This window comes from Papio anubis, chromosome 9, assembly GCF_008728515.1.
Source record: "Papio anubis isolate 15944 chromosome 9, Panubis1.0, whole genome shotgun sequence".
Classification (NCBI taxonomy): Eukaryota; Metazoa; Chordata; class Mammalia; order Primates; family Cercopithecidae; genus Papio; species Papio anubis.
In genome coordinates, this window is record NC_044984.1 from 105633707 (window position 1) to 105653609 (window position 19903).

Below are 19903 nucleotides of genomic sequence, written 5' to 3' on the forward strand. Positions count from 1 at the left end.
TCGTTTTTCCAATATATATTCACACAAAATGTCTTTTGAAAAATGAAAAATGGGCCAGGCATGGTAGTTCAAGCCTGTAATCCCAGTACTTTGGGGGGCTGAGGTGGGTGGATCACTTGAGGTCAGGAATTCAAGACCAGCCTGGCCAATATGGCGAAACCCCATCTCTACTAAAAATACGAAAGTTAGCCAGGCGTGGTGGCACACGCTTGTAATCCCAGCTATGGGGGAGTCTGAGGCAGGAGAATCACTTGAACTCAGGAGGCTAGGTTGCAGTGAGCCAAGATCATGCCACTACACTCCAGCCTGGGTTGACAGAGTGAGTGAGACTCCATCTCAAAAAAAAAAAAGAAGAAGAAAAGAAAAAAAATGAAAAACGTAGTTTAAAAATCTGTCTGCTTTTTTTTTTTTTTTTTGAAACAGAGTCTTGCTCTGTTGTCCGGGCTGGAGTGCAGTGGTGTGATCTCAGCTCACTGCAGGCTCTATCTGCCAGGTTCAAGTGATTCTCCTGCCTCAGCCTCCCGAGTAGCTGGGATTACAGGCATGCGCCACCATGCCCAGCTAATTTTTGTATCTTTTAGTAGAGATGGGGTTTCACCATTTAGCCGGGCTGGTCTCCAACTCCTGACCTTAGGTGATCCACCCACTTTGGCCTCCCAAAGTGCTGGGATTACGGGCATGAACCACTGCACCCGTCCCCAGTCTAGCTTTTTAAATGTGGCATTGCACTATGGACATCTTTTCATTACATTTTCTTTCATTGCCTCGGAAGAGCCCACTGCAGGGATTTCCCGTATGTTATTCAGCCAGTCTCCTGTGGTTGATCTTGTAGATCATTGCTGACTTCTTTAGTTGCCGTTTATTTAACTTTTCGTTTTGAGGTAACTTCTAATTTACAGAAGAATTGAAACAGAAGAACAGCAAACTTCCTGTACTGTACCCCGTTTGAACAGTTATTAATTTTGCCACAATCATACTCTTTCTCTGCCATTTGAGGAATTCGTTGACATCTTGTCCCTTTAGCCCTAAATACTTCAGCAAGTGCTTTCCAAAAACAAGAAATTTTACAGTGGTAAAATACTGGCATGTATCCTACCATCTATATTCAGGTTTCTTCAGTTGTCCCAGTAATATCCTTTATATGTTATATAAATTTTTAGATACAACATATAAATCTTGGCCAGGCGCTGTGGCTCATGCCTGCAATCCCAGCACTTTGGGAGGCCGAGGCAGGTAGATCACTGAGGTCAGGAGTTTGAGACCAGCCTGGCCAACATGGTGGAACCCTGTCTCTACTAAAAATACAAAAATTAGCCGGGTGTGGTGGCGTGCGCCTATAATTCCAGCAACTGGGGAGGCTGAGGCACAAGAATCTCTTGAACCCGGGAGGTGGAGGTTGCAGTGAGCCGAGAGCACTCCACTGCACTCCAGCCTGGGTGACAGAGTGAGACTCTTGTCTCAAAAAAAGAAAAATTAGGCCGGGTGCGGTGGCTCAAGCCTGTAATCCCAGCACGTTGGGAGGCCGAGACGGGCGGATCACGAGGTCAGGAGATCGAGACCATCCTGACTAACACGGTGAAACCCTGTCTCTACTAAAAAATACAAAAAAAAAAAAAAAGAAAGAAAAATTAGCCGGGCATGGTGATGCACACTTGTGGTTCCAGCTACTCGGGAGGCTAAGCGGGGAGGATCACTTGAGCCCAGGAGGTCGAGGTTGCAGTGAGTTATCATCGAGCCACTGCACTCCATCCAGGGCAACACAGCAAGACCCTGTCTCAAAATGAATTAATTAAATAAAATATGTAAATTTCTTTTCCCTGTCCAGGATGGGATTCGAGATCACTTGTGTTTAGTTTTCATGTTTTGATTTGGACAGTTCTGCCTTTCTTTGTTTTCTAGTGTTGCCCTTTCTGAAGAGTAGAGGCTGTTACTTCCTGGACAGTCTGAGTTTGGTTGCCTGATGTTCCCTCGAAATCAGATTCGAGCTGTGTAGTTGGGGCTGGGAATATCACAGAAGTGATGCCGTGTCCTTTTCAGGCCATCCTCTCAGGAGGCCCACGTTGCCAACTCATCCTGTGATTGATGATAGTAACTTGGATCATTGGTTAAGATGGTGCCCACCAGCACCTGTAATCCCAGCTACTCAGGAGGCTGAGGCAGGAGAATCACTTGAACCCAGGAAGCAGAGGTTGCAGTGAGCTGAGATCGCACCACTGCACTCCAGCCTGGGTGACAGAGAGAGAGTCCAACCAGGTCTCTCTGCTGTGAAGTGGCTACTTTTCCCTTTGTAATTATTAAGCATCAACCAGGCGCAGTGGCTCATGCCTATAATCCCAGCACTTTGGGAGGCCGAGGCAGGTGGATCGTGAGGTCAGGAGATCCAGACCATCTTGGCTAACATGGTGAAACCCTAACTGTACTAAAAATACAAAAAATTAGCAGGGCGTAGTGGCACATGCCTGTAGTCCCAGCTACTTGGGAGGCTGAGGCAGGAGAATCACTTGAACCCGGGAGGTAGAGGTTGCAGTGAGCCGAGATCACGCCACTGCACTCCAGTCTGGGCAACAGAGCGAGACTCCGTCTAAAAAAAAAAAAATTACTAAGCATCATGTGGGGAAATACTTGGAGACTTTGTAAATATACCAGTCTAGTCCTCATCAAACTTTCATCCACTAGTTTTAGCATCCAGGGTGGTCCCTACCTGAGTGATTATTACTACAGTGGTTGCAAAATGGGTGGTTGGCAACTCTTGGCTGTAAGAAGCAAGCTTCCCGAAACTGGATGTGTCTGTGCCAGATTATAGTAACCGCCTTCTCTTTCTCTGTGGCCCACAGCCAGTCCCACAGAACCAAGGTCCTCACCATCCCCACCCCCCAGCCCCACAGAGCCTGAGAAGAGCTCCCAGGAGCCGTTGAGCCTGTCCCTGGAGAGCAGCAAGGAGAACCAGCAGCCAGAGGGCCGCTCCAGCTCCTCGCTGAGTGGGAAGATGTACTCGGGCGGCCAGGCCCCAGGGGGCATCCAGGAGATCGTTGCCATGTCCCCCGAGCTGGACACGTACTCCATCACCAAGAGGGTGAAGGAGGTCCTCACAGACAACAATCTAGGTACGGAGCAGGTGGGAATCAGAGAGGCCGCCTCCCACCTGGGTTGGCTCCTACTTGCCTTGAAAAGGTGTCTGGAGCTGTGACCCAGTGGCTCATACCTGTAATTCCAGTGCTTTGGGAGGCCAGGGAGGGAGGATCGATTGAGGCCAGGAGTTTGAGGCCAACCTGGGCAACATAGCAAGATCCCATATCTTTAAAAAGCTTTAAAAAATTAGGTGAAAACTCCATGCATACAAACTTCACACGTGTTGGTACATGCCTGTAGTCCTAGCAACTCAGGAGCTTGAGGCAGGAGAATCGCGTAAGCCCAAGAATTCAAGGCTGCAGTGAGCTATGATCATGCCACTGCATGCCAGCCTGAGCAACAGAGCAAGACTTTGTCTCTAAAAAAAAATAAATTAATGACTGGGCATGGTGGCTCACACCTGTAATCCCAGCATTTTGGGAGGCCCAGGCAGGTGGATCACCTGAGGTCAGGAGTTCGAGACCAGCCTGGCTAACATGGTGAAACCCCATCTCTACTAAAAATACAAAAAAATTAACTGGACGTGGTGGCGCATGCCTGTAGTCCCAGCTACTTGGGAGGCTGAGGCAGGAGAATCGCTTGAATCTGGGAGGCAGAGGTTGCAGTGAGCCGAGATCACACCACTGCACTCCAGCCAGGGCAACAGTGTGAGACCCCATCTCAAAAAAAAAAATCAATCAATAAAATAAAAAATAGGCCAGGCATGGTGCCTCACACCTGTAATCCCAGCACTTTGGGAGGCCAAGGCGGGTGGATCCCCTGAAGTCAGGAGTTCCAGATCAGCCTGACCAACATGGTGAAACCCCATCTCTACTAAAAATACAAAAATTAGCCAAGCATGGTGGCAGGCACCTGTAGTCCCAGTTACTAGGGAGGCTGAGGCAGGAGAATCATTTGAACCCAGGAGGCGGAGGTTGTAGTGAGCTGAGATTGCACCACTGCACTGCACTCCAGCCTGGGCAACAGAGTGAGACTCCATCTCCAAAAAAATAAAAAAGCTTCCTAAAATTAGCTGCAAACTTCATGCATACAAACTTCACACTTTGTAGTGAATGCCTGTAGTCCTCAGGAAGCTGAGGCAGGAGGACCGCACGAGCTTAGGAATTCAAGGCTGCAGTGAACTATGATCCTGCCATTGCTCTCCAGCCTGGGCGACAGAGAAAGACCTTGTCTCTAAAAACGTTAAATTAAAAAAAAAAAAAAAAAAAGATAAAAGTGCCCATGGTGAGATCCCAGGGCACTGGAGTCAGCCCCAGGGCATCCAGGACCCTGTGTGAGGCATCTGGCTCTGACCTGGGTCTGGGATGGGACAAAGGGAGGTGAATGCAGTCTGAGAGTACCTGGAATTCTCAGTCCACGGCTTTAAAAACTTCCTTCCAGGAAGATGTAGAGAACCCCAATCACTGCAGAACTCCAGCTCAGTCCTCACCCAGTGCTAAGGTCCTTGCCGGCCACAGTGGAGAAATCTCTTCTAGGGCTCTTTCCCTTTTTGGGACACAAATTCCTCTGAGTCTTTTTTTTTTTATTTTTTTTATTTTTTTGAGACGGAGTCTCGCTCTGTCGCCCAGGCTGGAGTGCAGTGGCCAGATCTCAGCTCACTGCAAGCTCCGCCTCCCGGGTTCACGCCATTCTCCTGCCTCAGCCTCCCAAGTAGCTGGGACTACAGGCGCCCGCCACCTCGCCCGGCTAGTTTTTTGTACATTTTAGTAGAGACGGGGTTTCACCGTATTAACCAGGATGGTCTCGATCTCCTGACCTCATGATCCACCCGTCTCGGCCTCCCAAAGTGCTGGGATTACAGGCTTGAGCCACCGCGCCCGGCCTCCTCTGAGTCTTAAATGCAGGTGATGCCCCCCTCCCAGAGGGATGTACACGAACCCCAACATTTTCACTACAATTTCTATTATAAAAATAAGACATACTCATAGTTTTAAAATATACCGAACAGTACAGGAAAAAAAACAAGTTACTAAAAAAGTAAATAAGTCCCTCCACACTGGCCTCTCAGTCACACTCCAGTGTTTGTGTGTGTGTGTGTGTGTGTGTGTGTGTGTATTTTTTTAAGATGGAGTCTTCTGTCACCCAAGCCCCAGGCTGGAGTTACGTGGTGCGATCTCAGCTCACTGCAACCTCCACCTCCCAGGTTCAAGTGATTCTCCTGCCTCAGCCACCCTAGTAGCTGGGATTACAGGCATAAGCCACCACTCCTGGCTAATTTTTGTGTTTTTAGTAGAGTAGAGACGGGGTTTCACCATGCTGGCCAGACTGGTCATGAACTCTTGACCTCAAGTAATCCTCCCACCTCATCCTCCCAAAGTGCAGGGGTTACAGGTGTAAGCCACCATGCCCAGCCTACACTTCAGTTTTTTAATGTCTCCTTGACACTTTCTGAACACATACAAGAACATATATACACTTAATTTCCTCTCCTTTTTTTCTATATAGATGAAATGACAAACATAGTGCGTTGCAACTTGTTTTGAAAAATGAACACTAGGCTGGGTGTGGTGGCTCACACCTGTAATCCCAGGACTTTGGGAGGCTGAGGTGGGAGGATTTTTGGAGGTCATGAGTTCCAGACCAGCCTGGGCAACATGGCGAAAACCCGTCTCTACAAAAAATACAAAAATTAGCTGGGCGTGGTGGTGCGTGCCTATAGTCCCAGCCACTCGGGAGGATAAGGCAGAAGGATGGCTTGAGCCCAGAAGACAGAGGTTGCAGGGAGCCAAGATCACACCACTGTAGTCCAGCCTGGGTGACAGAGCCAAATCTTGTCCCAAAAAAAAATGAAAAATAAAAATACAAAAATTAGCTAGGTGTGGTGGCTCAAGCCCATGATCTCAGCTACTTGAGAGGCTGAGGTGGGAGGATCACTTGAACCTGGGAAGCAGAGGTTATAGTGAGCTGAGATCACACCACTGCACTCCAGCCTGGGTGATAGAGTGAGACCCTGCCTCAAAAAAAAAAAAAAAAAAAAAAGAGAAAAGAAAAATGAACAGCATTTTGTGGACACCTTCCCATGTTAGAATAATTCTGTAGGCCGGGTGCGGTGGCTCAAGCCTGTAATCCCAGCAGTTTGGGAGGCCGAGACGGGCGGATCACGAGGTCAGGAGATCGAGACCATCCTGGCTAACACGGTGAAACCCCGTCTCTACTAAAAAAATACAAAAAACTAGCCGGGCGAGGTGGCGGGCGCCTGTAGTCCCAGCTACTCGGGAGGCTGAGGCAGGAGAATGGCGTAAACCCGGGAGGCGGAGCTTGTAGTGAGCTGCAATCCGGCGACTGCACTCCAGCCTGGGCGACAGAGCGAGACTCCGTCTCAAAAAAAAAAAAAAAAGAATAATTCTGTCACCCGCATTCTTTTTCACCGTTGGAAAGTGTTTCAGGCCATGGATGCGCCACAGTTTTTTATCTAACTGATGGGTATTTTGACTTTTTCCACTTTCCTGCTGCCTCTAAAAATAAGTCTGTCTGACCTTGGGCAAGTACAGCTATCCCAGGCAGTGGAACTGCTTGCTCCAAAACTGTGCATATTTAAAACTGGGATGGAATCTGTCAAATTATCCTCCAACATGGTGTTACACATTTGTATGTATGATGTTGGCAGACAATTTCAGGGATCTCCTAGAAGTAAAGAACCTCTTAAGTTAAAAAAGCACTTTTGGGCCGGGCCCAGTGGCTCACACCTGTAACTGCAGCACTTTGGGAGGCCAAGGCAGATGGATCACCTGAGGTCAGGAGTTCGAAACCAGCCTGGCCACCATGGGAAACCCCATCTCTACTAAAAATACAGAAATTAGCCGGGTGTGGTAGTACGTGCCTGTAATCCCAGCTACTCGGGAAGCTGAGGCAGGAGAATTGCTTGAACCTGGGAGGCGGAGGCTGCAGTGAGCCAAGATCATGCCACTACACTCTAGCCTGGGCAACAGAGCGAGACTCTGTCTCAAAAAAAGAAAAAAAGAAAAAATCTTTTGTTGGTTGCTGCCTCGTCCGGCCCCCAAATCTCTTTTACAGACAGACCCCCCTCAGCTTCACATCAGGTGCGGGTCCTCTGCCGTCTCTGGCCCTCCCTTCTGAGTCAGTGGAGATAGCCTCGAGGCTCTCCCCTGTGTCTCTGGCCTGTTCCATGTCTCTCCTGGGAGCAGGCTTCTCTGCCCAGCCTGGGGTAACAGGTTGCTCCCCTCCCTTATACCCAGGGCAGCGGCTGTTTGGGGAAAGCATCCTGGGTCTGACGCAGGGCTCCGTGTCTGACCTGCTGTCCCGGCCCAAACCCTGGCACAAGCTGAGCCTGAAGGGGCGGGAGCCTTTTGTCCGCATGCAGCTGTGGCTCAATGACCCCCATAACGTGGAGAAGCTGAGGGACATGAAGAAGCTGGAGAAGAAAGGTAAGACTTGGGCAGGGGATGGGCCCCAGCACTGGATCTCAGTTTTTCCCCAGAACCATACCTAGCTGTAACCCACATAAACCCAGGGCCTCCGTAGTCCAGTCTCAGCCTGGTATGGGACTGCATGAAATAGCAACCTTGAAACACAATGTAACAATGTAATTGAAAGCAATGAAGATATTTACAGCCTGTGACAGTGGCGGGGCATGGGTAGTCCTGGCTACTTCGGAGGCTAAAGCAAGAGGATCGCTTGAGGATCACTTGGGAGGCTAAGGCAGGAGGATCGTTCAAGGCTGCAATGTGCTGTGATCAAAGCTGTGAATAGCCACTGTGCTCCAGCCTGTGCAGTGCAGTAAGACCCCATCTCCAATTTTTTTTTTTTTAATTTGTAAATATTTACTACCTCTCCCATGAAAAGCCAATACTCTGCCAGGTGCAGTGGCTCACGCCTGTAATCTCAGCACTTTGGGAGGCCGAGGCAGGCAGATCACCTGAGGTTGGGAGATCAAGACCAATCTGGCCAATATGGCAAAACCCCGTCTCTACTAAAAATACAAAAATTAGCTGGGCATGGTGGCGCACACTGTAATCGCAGCTACTTGGGAGACTGAGGCAGGAGAATCACTTGAACCCAGGAGGTGGAGGTTGTAGTGAGCTGAGATTGCGCCACTGCACTCCACCCTGGGTGACAGAGCAAACCTCTGTCTCAAAAAAAAATAAATAAATAAAATAAAATAAAAGGAAAGGAAACTGAATACCCCATCTCTTGGTGTCCTTTCACACCTCTGAAGCTACCCCAAAGTCTGTTGCCAGCCCCAACTGCCTATTTCCCAAAACTCTGTGTACCTCCCTCCCTCCCTCCTCTGCCTCAACTCCCTGTTTTGTAGATCAGCCCTTGGCCCATAACAGATTCTACATAACAAAGGACAGGACCAGCAAACAGGAAACCTCTCTTGTAGGGGTGGGCAAGGAGATTGCAAGTTCTCACATTATGTGACATTATATCCTGATAAGATAAGCTGGCATTGTCTACAGCCATACCACACTGAATACGGGATCTCGTCTGATCTTAGAAGTTAAGCCGGGTCAGGCCTGGTTAGTATTTGGATGGAAGATCAACTGGCATTGAGCTGGGCGCCCAGTCTCATGCTATGCATAAAGGATTACTCTGTATTTCCAAAAGTTCAAAGTCCATTGGAAGATAAGATAGGAGCGGTTGAAGTTGCCATCCAGGGCGTGAGGGCAGGTCGTGTGATGACCCAGGGACACGCCAGGCTCTGAAGAGCACCTAGGGCTGGGCCATCATCATCAGACAATGCTATGGTTGAGAACTTGACCTTCTACCTCCTTGCTGTGTGACGACCTTGAGCTAATTACTTTCCCTCTCTGTGCTTCCTTCTATTTCTGAAAAATAAGAGAGCTAGCTCAATGTGGTGGCTCATACCTGTAATCCTAGCACTTTGGGAGGCCAAGGTGGATGGATCACTTGAGGCCAGAAGTGATGGCCAACATGGTGAAACCCCATCTGTACTAAAAATACAACAATTAGCTGGGCGTGGTGATGCATGCCTGTAATCCCAGCTACCTGGGAGGCTGAGGCAGGAGAATCGCTTGAACCTGGGAGGTAGAGGTTGCAGTGAGCCAAGAGGATCATGCCACTGCACTCCAACCTGGGCGACAGAGTGAGACTCCATCTTAAAAATGCATTTTCAGAGCCACAAAGCATTGCTGTGAGGATTAAGTAAGACCCTCATACCTTACTTCTTTCATTCTGAAGTGGGCTTTTTTCTCCCCAACATCTTCATGATTTGGGGTCAACATGCACTATGCAGTCAGTAAGTCATTTAAATTAGTGTCCTTACCTACCGCCCACCAAAGGCTGTTCAGAAATTCAGGGATGCTTCTGACAATCTAGAGGATATCGTAGGCTAGGTGTGTTGGCTCATACCTGTAATCTCAGCACTTTGGAAGACCAAGGTGAGAGGATTGCTTAAGGCCAAGAGTTTGAGACCAGCCTGGGCAACAGAGTGAGACCCTACCTCTATGTAAAAAATAAAGTAAAGGTTCCTCTTCAAAGACTTTCCTCCCAATTTAATTAGGAATAAATAGTAACTTCTCTTAGAAGGAAAATTTATTCAAAGATCTGTGCTAACATTCTTAAATATCTGCTAGCCATGATAAAGAAATCAATGTACTTTATGTTTGCTCCCACAATTTAGCCTAAATATTTGCCCTGGCATGCCTATACTGGTCCAAACAAGCCTTAGGTCATAGTCTGTTCCTTTTCCTTCTTTGAAGGTGTTTTTACCTTTCTCAGCGTTCTACAAGTTACTTCCTCCTTCCTTTGTTCTCCTCTGCCTTTGCCTCTTTTAAAAAGTTCTAAGTTGCTAGCCAGTCAGGACAAATACAGAATGTGAGGTCCCGTTCCAGTCAGTGGAAACTGGACACAGCAGTAGGGTGGACACATCAGATTATAAATGACTCTGTTTCCTTTGTTCAGTGTACTCTTGTGGCAAAACTGCTAGCAAGTAAGTGTACCCTTTCAGCAGAAAGTATAAAAATGGTCTTGCTAAGTAAATTAAATTTATGTTCAAGTGCTATTTCTTTACGGCACCAGGGAAGAAGCATTTCAAACACTCTACAAAACAATTTTTTCAATGAGCCGGGCATGGTGGCACGCACCTGTAGTCCCACCTACTCAGGAGGCTGAGGCAGGAGGATCGCTTGAAGGCAGGAGTTCAAGGTTGCAGTGACTTGTGATTGTGTCACTGCATTCCAGCCTGGGTGACAGAGAGAGACCCCATCTCTACAAAAAAAATTTAAAAATTAGCCAGGGGTGGTGGTTCACACCTGTAATCCCACCTACTCAGGAGGCTGAAGAGGCAGGAGGATAAGCTTGAAGCGGGTTTCAAGGTTGCAGTGACTTGTGATTGTGTGGCTGCATTCCAGCCCTGGGTGACAGAGACCCCATCTCTACAAAAAAAATTTAAAAATTAGCCGGGGGTGGTGGTTCACACCTGTAATCCCAGCTACTTGGGAGGCTGAGGCAGGAGGTTTGCCTGAGCCTAGTTGGTTGAAGCTACAGTGAACTATGACTGCACCCATGTACTCCAGCCTGGGTGACAGAGTGAGACCCTGTCTCTACAAAAACAGAGAGAATACCGTGGAGCACCCTGTTTCGAGTGCTTCCTATGTGTGAGGAATGATCCTAAGTCTTCGCTCATGCCAGGGCTCCCTGGCTGGTGAGGTCAGGCTAGCATCTTGTGGCGTGGGGGTGGGAGTTGAGAGATGCAGGAGAGTGAGGAGGGAGAAAGGCTGGGGGGCGTGCTCCTAAGCTTAGGGCATGATGGCTTCCTCCTAGTGGGCCTGACAGATGCACTCCCACCATGGGACTCCTGCTGGCCAGGAACTGATGGGGTGGGGACAGCACCTCTCAGCCCTCCCTCTCCCCCCGGCTCCAGCCTACCTGAAACGTCGCTATGGCCTCATCAGCACCGGCTCAGACAGTGAGTCCCCGGCCACCCACTCGGAGTGCCCCAGCCCCTGCCTACAGCCCCAGGACCTGAGCCTCCTGCAGATCAAGAAACCCCGGGTGGTGCTGGCACCTGAGGAGAAGGAGGCGCTGCGGAAGGCCTATCAGCTGGAACCCTACCCCTCACAGCAGACCATCGAGCTCCTCTCCTTCCAGCTCAACCTCAAGACCAACACCGTCATCAACTGGTTCCACAACTACAGGTGGGACTATGGGGGCATGCCCACAGGGCGGGTGGCAGAACCCAGGTGGGACCCCTTCCCCATCCGAGAGCCTGGAGGGAGCCCCACATAGCCTCTGGGAGATGGGAGACCCCACCACATAGGCACTTAGATATAGAACACAGGGCCAGGTACAGTGGTTCATGCCTATAATCCCAGCACTTTGGGAGACCAAGGCGGGAGGATCACTTGAACCCAGGAGTTCGAGACCAGCCCAGCAGCATAGGGAGACCTCTCTACAAAATAAATAAATAAATAAATAAATAAATAAATAAATAAATAAATAAATAAATTAGTTGTGTGCAGTGGCATACACCTGTAGTCCCAGCTACTTGGGAGGCTGTAGTGAGAGGATTGCATAAGCCTAGGAGGCGGAGGCTGCAGTGAGCTACCATCACACCACTGCACTCCAGCCTGGGTGACAGAGCGAGACCGTGTCTCAAAAACAAGAAAAATGAGACTGAGGTGGATCACCTGAGGTCAGGAGTTCGACACCAGCCTGGCCAACATGGTGAAACCCTGTCTCTATTAAAAATTTAAAAATTATCCTGGCATGGCAGTGTGCACCTGTAATCCCAGCTACCTGGGAGGCTGAGGTAGGAGAATTGCTTGAACCTAGGAGGCGGAGGTTGCAGTGAGCCAATATCATACCACTGTACTCCAGCCTGGGCGACAGAGCAAGACTCCATCTCAAAAAAAAAAAAAAAAAAGTAAATCGCAGGCAAATGTGGAAGAAATCCCAGCTCCATTACTTTCAGCTGTGGAGCCTTCCTCACTTCCCTGAGCCTCAGTCTTCTAACCTGTAAAATGGGGTGGACAGTAGCTGGATCTACTTCATCGAGTTGCACAAAGGATTGATAGACTAACATAGTTACATAAAATACCTAGCATGTAGGCCAGGCACAGTGGCTCACACCTGTAATCCCAGCACTCTGGGAGGCTGAGATGGGCAGATCACCTGAGGTCAGGAATTTGAGATCAGCCTGGGAAACATGATGAAACTCCATCTCTTCGAAACATACAAAAATTAGCCAGGCATGGTGGCGCATGCCTGTAGTCCCAACTATGTGGGAGGCTGAGGCAGGAGAATCCTTTGAACCCAGGAGGCGGAGGTTGCAGTGAGCTGAGATCATGCCACTATACTCCAGCCTGGGCAACAGAGTGAGACTATCTCCAAAAAAAAAAAATATATCCAGCACATAGTATGTGGTAGGTATTGATGTGATTATTGTCATTATTTTTATTATTATTTTACCCTGTTTGCCCTGTGTCTGCCTCAAAGAAGGGACAGGGAAAGGTATTTGGGGGTACAGGCCTGAGGAACCCTGACTATTCATTGAGCCTTAGGTTGGATCCCTGATTTCGTGCTCCTGGCCCCTCCTACCGCTGAAACCAAAAGAAACCCCTCTGATATCCTTTTCAGGCTCCACTACCTCAGGGAGTGGGTGATTCCTACTTCAATGGCTGCTGCTTTCCATAGCTCTTCCCACTCTTGACTCCCTGTTCTCACAAGTCACTGGCCTGCAGTAGGTTGAGCTTCCTAGGAGTTTAGTCCCAGGGCTGGCTCTGAGGAGACCCCTGTAAAGAATGCTTGATGGGGGAATTTCAGGGACCGTCTCTGAGGAACACCCCCCCACCCCGCCCCTGCCAAGCTTCCTGAGCAGGAAAAGTCTCTGGTACTCACATGGTACCACAGAAGAAAATCCACTCATCCATTCTAGGGGAAGAGAATGTCTCTTGATCCCCAAGGGATCAAGGAAAGAGGAGATTGGTGGGAGGAGCAACTGAGCATCTTCTCTCTCCTGGGCACCAGGGGCCCACAGACCCGAGTCCGTACCCTCTCTCAGTCCCCAATCCCTCCATAAGTCATTTTACTTGTCCAAGTCTCACCCTTATTTTACAGATAAGGAACCTAATACCTATCCCGCAATGTATGATTGTAGATCAAATGAAATAACTCTGGGTATAAACGCATTATAAAATACAGTTTGGGCCAGTCACAGTGGCTCATACCTAATCCCAGCACTGTGGGAGGCCAAGGTGGGCGGATCACCTGAGGTCAGGAGCTCAAGACCAGCCTAGCCAAAATGATGAAACCTGTCTCTACTAAAAATACAAAAGTTAGCCAGGCATGGTGGCAGGGGCCTGTAATTCCGGCTACTCGGAGGCTGAGGCACGAGAATCACTTGAACCTGGGAGGTGGACGTTGCTTTGAGCTGAGAACACGTCACTGCACTCCAGCCTGGGTGACAGAGTGAGACTCTGTCTCAAACAAATAAATAAATAAAATAAAATATGGTTTATCATCTGGCTCAGAACAGAGCCTGCCAAATAACAAATGACATAGGTCCTTAAAGCCTGCTCATTTCCTTCCCTCCCTGGGGGATATGGGGACATCTTCTCGCCTCTGATTCCCCACAGGAACTGAGCACTCCATTATTATCCAACATATTCATTCAACAAACGTTTCTAATGTATGCATAGTGAACCAATCCCTGCCCTTAAGGACCTTACAGTCATAAAACAGAACATTTCACTTATAATCTAGTAAATGCTGTGAAACAGGAAGGAACAAGGGGCTAAGGGAAAAGGGAATTCTGCCTGGGGAGGACTTTACAGAAGTGGTATTTGAGATGGGTTTTGACGGATGAATAGGAGTTTGCACAAAGGAGAAGAGAGAATTCCACTCTCAAAGAACTCTCAAAGGGTTATAATTACAGAAGAACACATTATTTCATTTGGTAAATGTTTACTGAGCATCTACTCTGTACCGGACGCCACAGAAAACAGACAAAGTCCCTCCCCATCGAAGCTCTTCCCATTGGAGGGAGCTGAGGGAGATGGGGGAGAACTCTGGAAGGTGGGCAAGGTCACCTTTGTGGGGGGATTGGGGATTGAGAGACGGTATGGACTAGATGATCCGTCACAGTTCCTCCAGGCCCAGGATCCTGGGATGGGGCCCCACAGGACCTGGGCAGGGAGGCAGGGGCAAGAAAATAAAAGCCAGACTGCTGGGTTCAGAGCCCTGTGACCATGCCAATTCCTGTGCCCTCTCAGCCAGTCTCCTTTATCAATGCAAATCAGATTAGTATATCATTATGAGATTATTATATTAGGTTGGTGCAAAAGTAATTGCAGTTTTTGCCACTTTTGTTTTGTTTCTGTTTTTGTTTAGTAGAGACGGGGTTTTGCCATGTTGGCCAGGGTAGTCTAGAACTCCTGACCTCAAGTGATCCACCTGCCTTGGCCTCCCAAAGTGCTGGTATTACAGGTGTGAGCCACCGTGCCCAGCTGGTTTTTGCCATTTTTAAAAAAATGTTTCTTGATCCATTTTAAAGGATTTGCCATTTTTTTTAAAAAATGGTTTTGCCATTTGAAAAAGTCACAAAAGGCCAGGCATGGTGGCTTATGCTTGTATCCCAGCACTTTGGGAGGCTGAGGCAGGCAGATCACAAAGTCAAGAGATCGAGATCATCTGGCCAACATGGTGAAACCCGTTCTCTACTAAAAATACAAAAATTACCTGGGTGTGGTGGCGCGCACCCGTAGTCCCAGGTACTCGGGAGGCTGAGTCAGGAGAATCACTTGAGCCCAGGAGGCAGAGGTTGCAGTGAGCTGAGATCGTGCCCCCACTGCACTCCAGCCTGGAAAAAAAAAGTGAGACTCCATCTTGGAAAAAAAAAAAAAAAAAAAAAGAAGTCACACAAAAAAGAATAAAAAAGGCAGAAAATCCAATTACTTTTACACCAACCTAACAGAAAATGAAATAAACAGGCTGGGTGTGGTGGCTCATGCCTGTAATCCCAACACTTTGGGAGGCCGAGACTGGTGGATTGCTTGAGGTCAGGAGTTCAAGACCAGCCTGACCAACATGGTGAAACCCTGTCTCTACTAAAAATACAAAAATTAACCAGGCATGGTGGCGCCCACCTATAATCCCAGCTGCTCGGGAGGCTGAGGCAGTAGAGTTGCTTGAACCCGGGAGGCAGAGGTTGCAGTGAGCCGCGATTGCGCCACTGCACTCCAGCCTGGGCAACAGAGCGAGACTCCATCTCAAAAAAAAAGAAAAAAGAAAACAGCAAAAAGTGCTTAAGCTAGTGCCCAACACAATAAAGCGCCCGTTATTATTATGTTTGTAACTATATAGCTGCTAATAGTCTATATTAGTGTAATTTATTGTTCACATAAATGGCCAGGGAGCCCCAGCATTGAAGGTGCTAAGGAAACAGAAACCCCTGTTGCTTTATGACCTTGGAGAAGTTATTTAAAATTTCTTGACCTCATTCGCTGTAAGAAAATAATTGGGTCTGGGCCCAGTGGCTCAAGCCTGTAATCCCAGCACTTTGGGAGGCCAAGGTGGGTGGATCACCTGAGGTCAGGAGTTCAAGACCAGCCTGGCCAACATAGCAAAACCCTGTCTCTACTAAAAATACAAAAATTACCCAGGCATTGTGGCACACGCCTATAATCCCAGCTACTCAGGAGGCCTTGAGGCAGGATAATTGCTTGAACTCGGGAGGCAGAGGTTGTAGTGAGCTAAGATCGCACCACTGCACTCCAGCCTGGGTAACAGAGTGAGACTGTCTCATAAAAAAGAGGTAAAACTAATCATAATCATTTATTTGATTTAGCCCAATATAAACATTATTAATGAGACCTTTCACTTTGTTTTGTATTAAGCCTAAGAACAGGTGTGTGTTGTACCCTTACAGCACATGTCAATCTGGACTAGCCTCATGTCAAGCACTCGAGCCATGTAGGGCCAGTAACTGCTATGTTGGCCAGCACAGGTCTAGATCATCTGCTTTGGGATTCAGTAGTCGTGAGTTCAAGTCTCGGTTCTGCCACTTACTAGCTGTGTGACCTGGGACAAGTCACTTAACATCTCTGAGCCTTGTTTCCTGTGAAGTGGAGATAATAATAGCACCCACCTTGTGGTGTTGTTGAGAAGACTTAATAAGATGGTGCAAGTATGGAGGCTTAGTGCCTAGAGAGCCCCAGGGCAGTGGGTGGGATCAAAATGCCATGTATGCAGATGGAGTCCAGGGTTTGGATGTCCCCTGTCCAGCCCCAGGCTCACCGTCGTCTCTGCCCCAGGTCCCGGATGCGCCGGGAGATGTTGGTGGAGGGGACCCAGGATGAGCCAGACCTTGACCCAAGTGGGGGTCCTGGAATCCTACCGCCAGGCCACTCCCACCCGGACCCCACCCTGCAGAGCCCTGACTCTGAGACTGAGGACCAGAAGCCAACCATGAAGGAACTGGAGCTTCAGGAGGGCCCTGAGGAGAACAGCACACCCCTGACCACCCAGGACAAGGCCCAAGTGAGGATCAAGCAGGAACAGACAGAGGAGGATGCCGAGGAAGAGGCAGGCAGCCAGCCCCAGGACTTAGGGGAGCCAGACAAAGGCCAAGGTCCCCCCAAAGAGGAGCATCCCGACCCTCCGGGTAATGACGGACTCCCAAAAGTGGCTCCCAGTCCCCTCCTTCCAGGTGGATCCACCCCAGACTGTCCCTCACTTCATCCCCACCAGGAGAGTGAGGCTGGGGAGCGGCTTCACCCGGACCCTTTAAGTTTTAAGTCAGCCTCAGAGTCCTCACGCTGCAGCCTGGAGGTGTCACTGAACTCGCCCTCAGCCGCCTCCTCGCCAGGCCTCATGATGTCTGTGTCACCTGTCCCCTCCTCCTCAGCTCCCATCTCCCCATCCCCTCCTGGCGCCCCCCCTGCCAAAGTGCCGAGTGCCAGCCCCACTGCTGACACGGCTGGAGCCTTGCATCCCAGTTCCAAGGTGAACCCCAACTTGCAGCGGCGGCATGAAAAAATGGCCAACCTGAACAGCATCATTTACCGACTAGAGCGGGCTGCCAATCGGGAGGAGGCCCTGGAGTGGGAGTTCTGAAAGCAGGGTGAGGGGGCAAGGGACATACCCTGCTAACTACCTTCCTTTTCTCACTCACTCTCCTCAACAGGGTGGGGTAAGGGAGGGAGGAACTCAACCATCAAAATGTGGACAGCAATGTTATGCCGTTTACGTTTTTTGTTGTAATCCTAGTTCTATGAAGTTGTGTGAGCAGGTGGGTCAAATGCCATTGCCTCCACTTTTCGGCACCCCCTGCTCCTCTTCACCCTGACCCCTCTGCAGAAGGCAGAAGCAAAATGGCACCACATATTCACCTGAAAACTCCAAACTCTTTTAGAAAAATAAATAAATATTTATAGACCTCTTTTAGATATTTTAATAAAGGATCCTTTGGAATTTATCCCAGCTGATGCTGTTTTGATATTACAGAGAGTTATAAAATCAGGATGCTGTCACAACTGTTGCGAAGTATACACTGAAGTTGTGTCGTTTTTGCCACTAGATGAGATTAAAAGAAGACAATTGTTCAAAGCCATCACAAAACACTATAAGACTGACCAAAATCTAGATAACCTTTGAACCATGATTTTTTTCCACATCTGTCTGTGAGACACAGCGCATTGCTACTGCCCTTCCAGAAACTGTACTAAAAAGAGAAAGTCCAAAAGACTCTAAACGAAAATCTTGATGCCGTTGAGGATGTGTTTCATTCTGGTGGTCTGTTTTGCAAGCTTTATAACACAAAATATCCGTGCCATTGTAAATGTTGTAGAGATGTGGGCTGTGGCCCAACCGTCCTATAAGAGATGTATCATGGTACAGAACAAACTGCTTACACAGGTCTCACTAGTTAGAAACCTGTGGGCCATGGAGGTCAGACATCCATCTTGTCCATCTATAGGCAAGAAGTGTTTCCAGATCCTTTGGAAAGGTGGGCATGGGGCAGGTGCTTGGAGAGTGGCATTTGAACCAGAGGGACCCCATTTCCCCATGTGAACCATAGGCACAACCCAAGAAGTTTCCCCACTTGTAGGAGTGTGGGTATTCCAGAGCAAGACTGTGGCCACCATCTTCCCCTCTTGGTGTTTTCCAAAAGTGACAGTGTTGGTCATCCCATGACCACTGAAGCTTAGTAACCAGCGCCAAAAAGTAGATTCATCAAACTAGAGATCCCAGCTCCCCTTCTCGCCATCTTCTTTCTCAAGTTGACCCTGGTGCTGTTTCTGGAAGGCATCTGCAACTCCAAGTCCATGCAGAACTCTGGAAGGCCAAGTTCATCGCAGCATGTTCACCATATCCCAGCCTCCAAATCTACTCTCCTACCTTCCAACGCATGACCTGTTGGGGAGCAGAGACTCAACCCCCAACTCAAAGGAGCCCTTCCTCCAGCGTCTTTGGCATGGTTTCTAGGGTGAGAGTTCCCAATTTGGATGGAACGGCCACCATATTGGTTATTGAATCTCTCTCCCTTGATTTTATTACGTTTCCTTTTTCAAACTGTCCGTGGGAAGGCTGAATTGGGTGACTCCCCAGAATGAAGATGAAAAGGTGACTATAATCAATGCCGATGCAATGCCAGCGGGTGAGATGGCCGATGGAGGTTTCAAAGATGTAGCTAGCATTTTGAAACCATATAGGCAAAACCCAGCAACCAGAAGGGGACAGATAAGGACCGTTCCAGAAATTTCAACTCTCACACCCAGCCCAGGCTGCAGTCTCCACACCACACAGTCAACAAAACACAAACCCTGAAGGAAAACCTTTTCCATACACCCAGGCTATGCATTGAAGAGTTTTCCACTGTATACATTTTTATCCAGATGAAGGTATTTTTATATTTTGACAATAGGAAACAGTGACCAATTTTCAGAGTAATCAAATCTGGAACAAATGAAACATCTCCTTTTAGCCACCACCACCCTGTTGCAATTAAGACAACCGTGGGGGAACACACCACTTTTTACTGTTGAAACCAACACAACGTTGAAATCCAGGCTTACACGCAGACTCCGATTCCTAGAGAACTAAATTTGGCTTTAGTGTGACGGGATTTGATTAAGCACTTAGTATAGTCTTTTGAACACAGAAATCCTGTTGTACTTAAAGCTAGCGGACCCGTGAACAACTTTGTCAGGTTCACGTCCTATAACGGTTAAAAAAATACACACACATACACAAACCGTTTCTATGAGAGATTGATGAACTTTGTTTAAAATTTTAAAAAAAGGAACACGTTCTGTAAACGAGTCGCTAAATACAGAATTGTATAATAATTCTGGGTGTCTTGCTTCTTTGTTCTGGGACTAGGAGTACAAACTGGAGGTCAGATGGGGCCCTCAGAGATGTTTTACAAAATGGTATTTTTTACAACTAATTTTTGTTTTGTTTTTTTAAGTTCTAGGGTACAAGTGCACAACGTGCAGGTTTGTTACATATGTATATATGTGCCATGTTGGTGTGCTGCACCCATTAACTCGTCATTTACATTAGGTATATCTCCTAATGCTATCCCTCCCCTCCTCCCCACAATAGGACCCGGTGTGTGATGTTCCCCTTCCTGTGTCCAAGTGATCTCATTGTTCAGTTCCCACCTATGAGTGAGAATATGCGGTATTTGGTTTTCTGTTCTTGCGATAGTTTGCTGAGAATGATGGTTTCCAGCTGCATCCATGTCCCTACAAAGGACACGAACTCATCCTCTTTTATGGCTGCATAGTATTCCATGGTGTGTATGTGCCACATTTTCTTAATCCAGTCTATCACTGATGGACATTTG

The 19903-nt window shown here is 48.3% G+C and overlaps 1 protein-coding gene across 5 annotated transcripts in view; it reads left to right on the top strand.

Annotated features, from left to right (window-relative positions):
* CUX2 (cut like homeobox 2) overlaps positions 1 to 19400 on the top strand; it is a 319501-nt gene extending 300101 nt beyond the window's left edge. For 4 of the 5 annotated variants that reach the window (XM_031650754.1, XM_031650753.1, XM_031650757.1 and 1 more), the window contains exons 19-22: positions 2835 to 3104; positions 7326 to 7514; positions 10976 to 11249; positions 16365 to 19400. In XM_031650754.1, coding sequence (XP_031506614.1) covers positions 2835 to 3104; positions 7326 to 7514; positions 10976 to 11249; positions 16365 to 17166 — 1535 coding nt within the window. In that variant the 3' untranslated portion in view covers positions 17167 to 19400. The remainder of the gene's footprint in view (positions 1 to 2834; positions 3105 to 7325; positions 7515 to 10975; positions 11250 to 16364) is intronic. The other variant, XM_031650756.1, reaches the window with a different exon arrangement.
* The last annotated feature ends 503 nt before the right edge of the window (positions 19401 to 19903 follow it).